At 39.1% G+C, this 10,130-nt stretch overlaps 1 protein-coding gene across 2 annotated transcripts in view; it reads left to right on the top strand.

Moving 5' to 3' along the window:
- The first annotated feature begins 1,291 nt into the window (after positions 1–1,291).
- LOC138975781 (potassium voltage-gated channel protein Shaw-like) overlaps positions 1,292–10,130 on the top strand; it is a 19,399-nt gene continuing 10,560 nt past the window's right edge. Inside the window, exons 1-2 of one of the 2 annotated variants that reach the window (XM_070348530.1) lie at positions 1,292–1,619; positions 4,118–5,189. In XM_070348530.1, coding sequence (XP_070204631.1) covers positions 4,947–5,189 — 243 coding nt within the window. In that variant the 5' untranslated portion in view covers positions 1,292–1,619; positions 4,118–4,946. Of the gene's footprint in view, positions 1,620–3,263; positions 5,190–10,130 lie in introns of those variants that run through there. The other variant, XM_070348531.1, reaches the window with a different exon arrangement.

Here is a 10,130-nt window from a genome sequence, read left to right as displayed (position 1 = left end):
TCTGTGGAGGGATGGTCTTAGGCCAACAACAACAACAAAAAAGTCTGTTTACGGTATCCCGACCGACCCTATTTTTTCGCGCGACCCTAGATTGTTTTTGGCATTTGGGGGAGAAAAAAAAAGTCTTTGTATTTTGGCAAAATAACTTAAAAATATGTTTTTTGGGGAAAAAAAAATCCCGACCCGCCGACCCTATTTTTGGGGGGCCTATGTTACCGTAAACAGATTTTTTTTGTGTGTGTGCCTTATCCCATGTAAAAAGCCTGGCCAGTGAGATGGTGCACGAAAAAGCACCTTTAAAACTCGGCGAAGGCGTTTGCCTTTAATGGTACCTGTCTTCCCAGGTAAACGATCGTGTGCCCCACAACAGATCTGTCCAAGTTTGTGCATGGGGTAAGAGCATCCTTACAGTTAGACACTGTGACACGAAACATCCGCAGCATGGCTGTTTTCTGTGCTGAACGGGGAAATCTTTTGCCGATCTATTTTGTAAAATGACACCAGTGTCAACGTATATTCTTCAGCGATGTACGCTTCGCGCAAAACGTTCACTGATTCAGCGCCGGCTACTTCAACCGCTGGCATTTAATTTTAAAGCACGTGGTTGTCTTTTTCTGTTAAATGTCATGAGCCGGGCCAAAACCGCTTGAATCATTGTGAAATCTGAATTGTTCTGAACGGGAAAAAGCAAAGACCTTGTCGTGAAACAAGTCAGTGCCGCTCGCTATCTCAGATCTGGCCATGGGATAAGAACACCCCGACTTCAACACATACTTTCTTTCTTTATTTATTTGGTGTTTAACGTCGTTTTCAACCGGCGTTCAAGGTTATATCGCGACGGATTCAACACATACGAATAATCAACATCCTGACTGCGTAAGGTGCAGAGTAGGAATTATTGTTGTTGTTGTTGTTGTAGATGAAATAATTCCTCAGATTGACACTATAGTGACTTTATAAAAAGACTGATTCATTATAAAAAAAAAAACCACTCTGCACAGAATGCAGCTAGGGTGTTCATTTTTGGTATGTGTCCAAGTAAAGGGATAGTCTTATTCGATGTAAATGCCTGGCCAGATCTGAGATTATAAGCCAACTCGTTTACACGGGAAGGTCACTACCTTTAAATATTGGGCGCGCCGCGACTTGTCAGTCTCGGTTGGAACTGCTCTGCTGTGAAAGAACTCTGGCTTTTGATTGGCAGGGGAAGGATTGATAAAGTTGGTGGATGCAGGAGGGGAAGGAGGAGGGGGGGTGGTCAGGGAGGGGAGGGGGGGTTGTTGGAGTTGGGTCATAATGTCAGTGCAAAAATTGTGTGCCGTTTAATCTTCGCCAGCTGAGATCAAACTGTGCTGCCGGCGTATTAGGATGTGTGGTATCAGTCACTGAACCGTTTTTGTGTTGGTTGTTCGATTTCCAGTTCACAGTGGATTTCTGCGGCGTATGTCTACTGGTGTTCACAGTGACACATTTTTTTTTATTATGGCATAACAATTAGTTTTTGTTCTATTAACTAACGCGGTGACATCGTCATTTCATTGCCTAACGGTGTCTGTTTGGAACGTCAGTGTCAAAAGATGGGTTCTGCTGCACTCTCTTCGCTTGAGTGAAACCATACGGTATTTTGTGTGTGCTACATTTAGACATTGTTTTTCTGGTTTTTGAGTGAAGTCTTATTCAAAAGAACAGAAAAAGAAAAGAAATCGTCTTTGTGTGTTTTCTACATTGTACTGCCAAGTGATGTTTGTCTGCATTTTTAAATTGAAATTCGAATTCGATCCTTTGAAATTATCATTACTATTTTGTTGTTGTTGTTGTTGTTGTTGTTGTTGTTGTTGTTGTTGTTGTTACAAATTGAGGTTTTCTACGTATACTTCTTTAAAGCTTATCCGTTTAATCAGTAAAACAAAGCAATCCTCTACACATGTGATGGTAACATTGTCTGTAGTAGTGCAAGACATCATTAATTAACTTTCACTTCTCTTCACAACATGGACAGCGGGAATGAGAGGAACATGGACAGTTTCGTGGTAAATGAGCGCGTAACATTTTGTTCGACGATCAAAAAAAATAGAACTATACTTTTATTCTCTTTTCTACGACCTCGGCCTCTTCTACGCTGCGACTAGAAGTTCGACAGGCAACACTGAATGTTTGCATAAAACAATAACGACATATGGTGCGTAGGAATGGAACACAAATCGATATTTGTGCATATCGCTTTAGGGCTAACACAGAGGAAAAACCACGTGCATACGATATGTATACGTATAGGTCATACGTGTTTTTTAACATTTAGTCAAGTTTTGATTTTTTACTCTCTCTGATTTAATGTAGTTAAGGTGCTTACAAGTCAAGCTATGGGTTTTTCGTTGTCATGATATTGTGATAAAAACAACAGAAAGCTTATCCTTACTAAAAATGTAATTACTCATAGCACGCAGTGTTTTTAAGACATGGTATGGTATAACATACTTCAAGCCTTGTTTGTGATTAAAAAAAGTAAATGAAAGAAAAGCGATCATCCTAGCCGCAAGCCCTGAAGCAAAACTCGCAGAGCATTAACAAACAAAAAAGAAGAATTCTTCTCGTGTAAACCATTTTATTTAAATCCAAAAACAAAGAGACTGCCAACGTTCCAAAATTCAGAATCAAAACACAAGAAAGGTAGGTTGTTGGAACGTTTGTTATTGACAAAACAATACGTTACATTCACACATTTTGGAACGTTGGCAGTCTCTTTGTTTTTGGATTTGATTCTATCAAGATAAGTTTTGTGTGAATATTTGTTTGTCTGTTCACTTAAAAGACCGCTGGGTCGAAATATCTGTGATTGTAACGTAAGTGTGTCAATAACAACGTTCCAACAACTTACCTTTCTTGTTTGTTGATTCCATTTTATTTACAATCACAAATCTGTCTTGGTGTTTACAAGTAATACGACGTATTATCCTTCTATCCGCCTATGACGTATATTGCAAAAGCCTAGCTGCTTTCTGTTATCTTTTGTTGACGTAAATATGAAAAGGCAAAATAAGCAAACAGAAGAAAAAAAGATGGAGACGGAGAAGAAGAAAAAAAATAGAAAAAAAGCCACCACAAAATAATCATGTTAAATACACAAAGACAAATATTATGACGGACGCAAAATAAATTCCATGTTACATTTTTGGTAGTGACCGGAAACAAAACCAATGAAGGGCCTTGATTTTACACAAGAGATGTGTTGTCCGTCGTTACTGGTTAACACGTGTTTAGGCCTACATTCTCTTTTTTTATTTATTTTTTTTTTTTACGCGTATGGCTTATTTCACATTCTAATATTACTTTATTCAACTACATGTATCTTGAGTAAAACACTAAAAATGAAGTTGACAACATGCATGTCTTGTCATCAATGAATTTGTTTTTTTAAAGACCGTTGTTTATTTTCGTTTCTTTGAGTGGGAAGGAGGGGTAAATTACATTTTGCGCTCAGCATACGTCTTTCATGAAGTTGACAGACGTGTTTCTTACTAAAAGGGCGATCTCGAGAAACGATTGCACTTTATCTTACTCTGCTCTTGTGGTGTTTTGATGAATGCTTCCGGTTGTGTATTAAGCCCGTCCCAAGCCGTGAGTATGTCTAACTGTGATAACAAGAATGTTTTACAGCCTGGCATCAACAACTTGTCTATGTTTTTCACATTAAATTTGGTTTTGTGTTGAAAAGTTTCCATCGGAGAGTTCGACTTACAAAGTTAACTCGTTCTGACGTGCGGCGGCATAAAGTGCTGCTTTGTATGGCGCGTGTTTCAGAGTTGTTATGATCAATAATTACACTGTATTGATAAATAACCATTGCCTAAAGAAATTAAATGTTTTTTAAAAGAGTAGGAAAACTTACACATACCATACATGAACAAGTATTCACAATGGTAAAAAAAAAATAAAAATGGAGTACAGTTTGTGCCTGACACAATAGACATTGCTATTTTGCTGTTTGCATGTCGTACTGCAGAACTCGCCTGGCGCGGAGCATGGACTCAAAGGATGACACCATCGTTCTCATCGAAGGAGGTCAAGGTGTTTTGCACCACCTAGGAAAGTCTGGTCTAATTTTTCTCTTCTTCCACAGCACTCGCACGATGACGTCAATGTCATCAGTGTAGGTGGGAAAGTTCAACATCTAGAGAGCCAAGCCTTGGTTTGTCCTGTATGCCATGGAACAAATCACCGAGTAAATTGATGAAGTATTTTATCTTGCACAACTCTGAATCAGGGATCGACGTTTTTGCGGCGTTGGTTTTTTTATCTGTGAAAGTTGCTTGTGGTGATGAACTTTCCTCAAAGTGATTATCTCATGCCAGGACACTGGCCCCGAGTACGTAGCTATTGTTCACTGAAGGCTTGTGTTCGAAGAGCTGTTCTCCTTTCGTCATTTCATCCCTGACGAAGACTTGAGCGATGCTTGGTTTCATCTGCACTTTTATTTATTAAGGAGATTTCTATAGCGCATAACTAAAAGCACTAGACAGTGGACATTTAAATAGCCTGCTTTGCTCTTTTGATGCGGACAAAAGTGAAAAATCTGTAGCTGTGTAAGCAAGAGAATGATTCAAACGGATTGAACCTTACGATGTTCCTATAAATCTAAGCCATGTCTATCTGAGCATAGCTGCATTACAGAACATGGCTTATTGGAGGAATTGAATAATACAACTATATGAACTATACAGCTCTGCAAAACAGACCAGCAATTTTGCAAAGCCAGAAAAAGTTTCCGTTTTTTTCGAGCTGCGTTACCAAAGCCATTTGCATTTGGGTGATTCAAAACTCATTTAAGTACAACTCGGTTTCCGTTTTTCTGGAGCCCCGTCCCCACCAAGTCAATCACCATTGATCCAAAGTCAGTTCGGTTCGCCCTGCACAACCTGTCCTACCGCAGAACTCGCCTCGCGCGGAGCATGGACTCGATGGACGACATCATCGTCCTCAACGTGGGCGGCAAGGTGTTCTGCACCTCCCTGGAGAGCCTCAGTCGTCTGCCGGAGACAAAGCTTGGGAGGATGGCCAGGGGAGGGTTGTTGCTCAGCTCCAAGGAGATCTTCTTCGACCGCAACCCTAAGGTGATGCACGGGATTCTCGACCTCTACCGCACCGGGGAGCTTCACCTGCCCAGCAACCTGTGCAGCAACTTGATCAGAAAGGTACTGTGTGTGTTTTGAATAGATTTCCTGTTGATTTCTGTTATAAGGGATAGTGTCTTTCTTCAGTGATCAGAAAGGTATTGTTTTAGAATACTTTCTTGTTGGTTTTTGTGATAATAAATAGCAGTTCTCTGAAGTGATTACTTTCCTGTTGATATTTGTGAAACGAAATAGCAGTTTTCTGCACAGTGATCAGAAAGGTATGGTTTTGGATAATTTTCCTGTTGTTTTCTGTAATAATGAATGGGTTTTTTCTGCATGAGGTTGTTGTTAGTTTTTAACATCCCTACAACCGATATGGCTGAAGAGGGACCGATGGAACTTTGTTTCCTTTTCCAGTTCACACGGCGGTCTCTATAATAATTTGAAATTTTCTGCAGTAAGGGTCAATGGTTACATTTCCTGTTGTTTTTCTGCATAAAGAGTTACTGTTAAGTTTCCTGCGGTTTGCTGCAGTGTAAGATTGTGTTTACATATCTTTGTTAGCTGCAGTAGCCTAAATAATGTTTGTGATATAAACCTTCCTGTTGTAAGTTTCGCTGAAGTATAATGTGTACATTCCGTGTGATTTGCTGCACCGAGGGTTTATATGTACATTTTCTGCAAGAATGGATCATATTCTCTTGTTTTCTGAAGCAAGGAAAATTGCAAAGTTTTCTTGCTTTTCTTCCTTTTTCTTTTCTTTTTAACTGTTATTGTTGTTTTGCCAGATGGATACTGTTAAAATGTCCGTGCGTGCGTGCGTGCGTGCGTGCGTGTGTGTGTGCGTGCATGCATGCATGCGTGCGTGTGTGCTTGCGTCTGAGCGTGCATGCGTACGTGCGTGCGTGTTTGTGTGAGTGTATGCGTGCATGTGCGCGTGCGTGCGTGCAGGCGGGCGTCAGTATTATATATATGTGTGTGTTTGTGAGTGTGTGTGCGTGTGTGTGTGTGTATGTGTGTGTTATTTGTGGTGTGGTTATTTTATCATAGCAGTTTCTGAAAGAATAATTACAGTACAGTCGATCATAGTGAAGGGTAACAACGACAGGACATTTCTTTGTGCTCAAGAGCGCACGTTTGTTTGTCAGTACATGTTTGCCGTAATCGAATCGGAGGGAGAGAAAAGGGGATGGGGATTGAGGGATTAGGGGGGGGGGTCTGAAAACAGGGGGGGGGGTGGAGCAGCAATGTCCTAACTGGTGCCCTTGCGTTTCAATGTAAACAGGATGCTTTTACATTTGTAAGCGTGCACAATTATCGACATTTGCGATTGAAATAGCCGTTAAATAAAAACAATGCGTATGGGTTATTATACAGAGCTGGGTACCATTTTGTGACATCATGCATTTTTGAGTCCTTTCAATGATTATTACGTATATTAAATGGCAACTAGAATGTATTTCCTTTACTTTTTTAAGATGTGATGGGGTGCAGTAGAGAAGAAGAAGCAGTATGGGTGCTCAGGCAGGAAGCATTCACATAGAAACGCCAAGTCAGGGGTTGCAGTAACGTGACTTTTATTTCAACGATACCAGAAGTCAGTTAGTGGAGCACACAACAAAATACGTCCACTCTCTCTCTCGTCTTTCAGATTTCTCTCTGTTCTCTCTCACACCCTAGCATGTACATACATAATCAAACTTTAGCTAGAGTCACAAACATCCAATCAAAATCCTAGTAACTATTAGCAACACAACATTCTAAGATAAGAAGAATAAGAATAAGAATAAGAATACTTTATTATCTCATAGAGAAATTCAGGCGTGGTACATAACAATAATACAAACAGGACATTGTTTTTACATAAGACATATAGCACTATATAACAGGGCAGGTTATAAACACACCTCCCACATACCTTTCTGGCCATTCCTTGCATTGTGCTTACGCATTCAGTCATGAACACATCCATGTCTCACTTACACATCGCACACATGGACATTCTTATACGCTCAACTTACCCATTCACACATGGACATTCGACCACGCTCCACTTACACATTCTTATACGCTCCACTTACACATTCACACATGGGCATTCTTATATGCTCCACTTACACATTCCCACATGGACATTCGACTACGCCCACTTACACAATAATAAGCCATTCCATTGGTTAAAGACAAGAAGAAGGGGGGGGGTAAGGTAAGGGATTACGACCTTCCAACCGCAGCTGACACGCTTCTCCGTATCAAATTCATAGGGATTCACACCCTCTTAAGGCTGGAGTATACACCTGAGGCCATATTTCAAAGTGGTTAGGCAGTTTTAAAGGTTTGTTTTTATGTTAGTTCAGTGTTTTGTTTATCAGGAAAAAACAAAATGAATAGAGCTTGTCGCGCAAAATTTTGAGATAACGACTGAAGTTTGAGCATAGGTATGAGATTTTTTCACGCAAACCCTACTGAAGAATTTGTGATATTGTATTGTGAATATGTTAACAAAAAACAATCGGATGATCACAAACTGAAGAAGAGAAATAGGGAAGCAAAATAGAACATCAAACATAAAGATTTTACAGGTGAATTTGGAAAAACAACCCCGTACATATCCATTTTTGAAGCCCAATTTGAAGCATGGAACACAGTCAAACATAGATTAAAAGTGTTAAAGTGGTTACAGTGTTCAGAAATAGTGTTAAATAACAAGTTGAGTTATCCCTCTTCACAAATTTAAAAAAAAAATACACCTCTTGTCGGGCAAAATTTTGAACTGTGATGCTTTTACTACCCCCACCCCCTACTCATTTTTCAGAAAAGAGTGCATATTATCTTCCAAATAGACAAGCAAGGTAGTCAGATGATCAAAACTTAAAAACAGAAATAGGGAAGCAAAATAGAACATGCAACATACAGTGATTTAACTGGTGAATTCAGAAAAAACCCCACTTTTTTTACTCATTTTATTAGCTGAATTTAAAGCTTGGAAGACAGAAATAAATAAATTAAAAGTGCAAATGTGGTTACAGTGTTCAGAAATAGTGTTAGATACCAAGTTGAGTTATCCCTCTTCATCACAGTTAAAAGAAACGCACCTCTTGTCGCGCAAAATCTTGAACTGTGATGCTTTTACTACCCCTACCCCCTACCCATTCTTCAGAAAAGAGTGCATATTATCTTCCAAATAGAAAGGCAAGGTAATCAGACGATCAAAAACTTAAGAACAGAAATAGGGAAGCAAAATAGAACATCCAACATAGTAATTAGACTGTTGAATTCAGAAAAAAAAAACCACTTTTTTACTCATTTTATTATCTGAATTTAAAGCTTGGAACACAGGAAAAAAACATTAAAAGTGCTAATGTGGTTACAGTGTTCAGAAATAGTGTTAGATACCAAGTTGAGTTATCCCTCTTCATCACAGTTAAAAGAAACACACCTCTTGTCGCGCAAAATCTTGAACTTTGATGCTTTTACTACCCCCACCCCCTACCTATTTTTCAGAAAAGAGTGCATATTGTCTTCCAAATAGAAAAGCAAGGTAATCAGATGATCAAAAACTTAAGAAGATAAATAGGGAAGTAAAATAGATATCCAACATAGTGATTTAACTGCTGAATTCAGAAAAACACACTTTTTTTCTCTCATTTTTGAAGCTGAATTAGAAGTTTGGAAGACAGAAAAAATAAATTAAAAGTGCTAAAGTGGTTACAGTGTTCAGAAATAGTGTTAGATACCAAGTTGAGTTTTCGCTCTTTATCACAGTTAAAAGAAACACACCTCTTGTCGCGCACAATCTTGAACTGTGATCCTTTTACTACCCCCGCCCCCTACCCATTTGAACACAAAAGAGTGCATATTCTCTTCCAATTAGAAAAATAAGTAATTTTAAGCAACTGGACATTTTTAAAATACATCTTTTCTGTCAGTCCAAGGATTGCTTAGTCCATTAAAAACAAGAAATTCCTCCGAGGTAGGAAAAACACCCCCGTTGGTCAAAGGGAAATAACCATTCTCACTGCCACCAACTGAGAAGGTTATTTCCCTTTGACCATTAATATGTCCCTCTATAAGTCCTTGTAGAATCTTAATCCACCAATAACTCCCTAACCGTGTGTTTGACTGGTCCCAATTTTTGTAAGGACCGTCTCAGGAATGTATAGAACCTGTTCACCAAGTTTGGTGACGATCGGTCCGTTCATTCTTGAGATCTATATGCGAACACAAACACACAAACAAACACATCGACCGAATCCTATACACACCCCTATACCGGGGGTGTAACAAACAGACTAGGATTTAGCGCACCCATTTTAAGAAAAAGTTAACATGATAATTGATATATCAGACTTTTTTATGCAATTACTACTGAAGATTCCAGACCAGGTAAAAGAATAATTTTATATCCTTTGTCACATTTTTTAAATTTTGTTTATCAATCTATAGCGAGTCTTGTCTCTTTGTGTCATTTAGTTATTTTCAAGAATTCTATCCTGGCAAAAAAAAATTAAAAATCCCTACCTACCTACCCTATTTTGTTTACCCATGTTATTAGAAACAGACAATTTATTTTTATTGGCCTAAAGATCTTGAAACATTTGTTTTAATAGAGAAATAACAAGTACAGCCCTTAGCTGTGTCACTCAAATTTCATTGTCAGGCTGAAACTTAGCTGTTGCGTTGAACTCATCTACACCCTCACGTTACTCACACAAGTATACAATTCTACCCACAGAGGCGTTCGGGGATGGGGGTCTCGCACTCGGGCGAATCACACCACAAAATACAAAGTATAACGTACACAGATTTGTCTATTGAACCAAAAAGCAAATTAAATCATGAATAAATCAATCAAGCAAAACTTTCACACAATGACACACTCCCTCTCGGTTCATACTGCGCTCTGGGCGTGCACACTTGGCAGCACTTATACCGTTCCGACGCCGTTTGTCTTCCTGCAAGTTCAGCACAGGTACACAATTGTCCAAGAATCACAATAATCCTCGTGAATGTCACAGC

This window comes from Littorina saxatilis, linkage group LG9 (genome assembly GCF_037325665.1).
Source record: "Littorina saxatilis isolate snail1 linkage group LG9, US_GU_Lsax_2.0, whole genome shotgun sequence".
Lineage (NCBI taxonomy): Eukaryota > Metazoa > Mollusca > Gastropoda > Littorinimorpha > Littorinidae > Littorina > Littorina saxatilis.
This window is presented reverse-complemented; position numbering and strand designations above follow the sequence as displayed.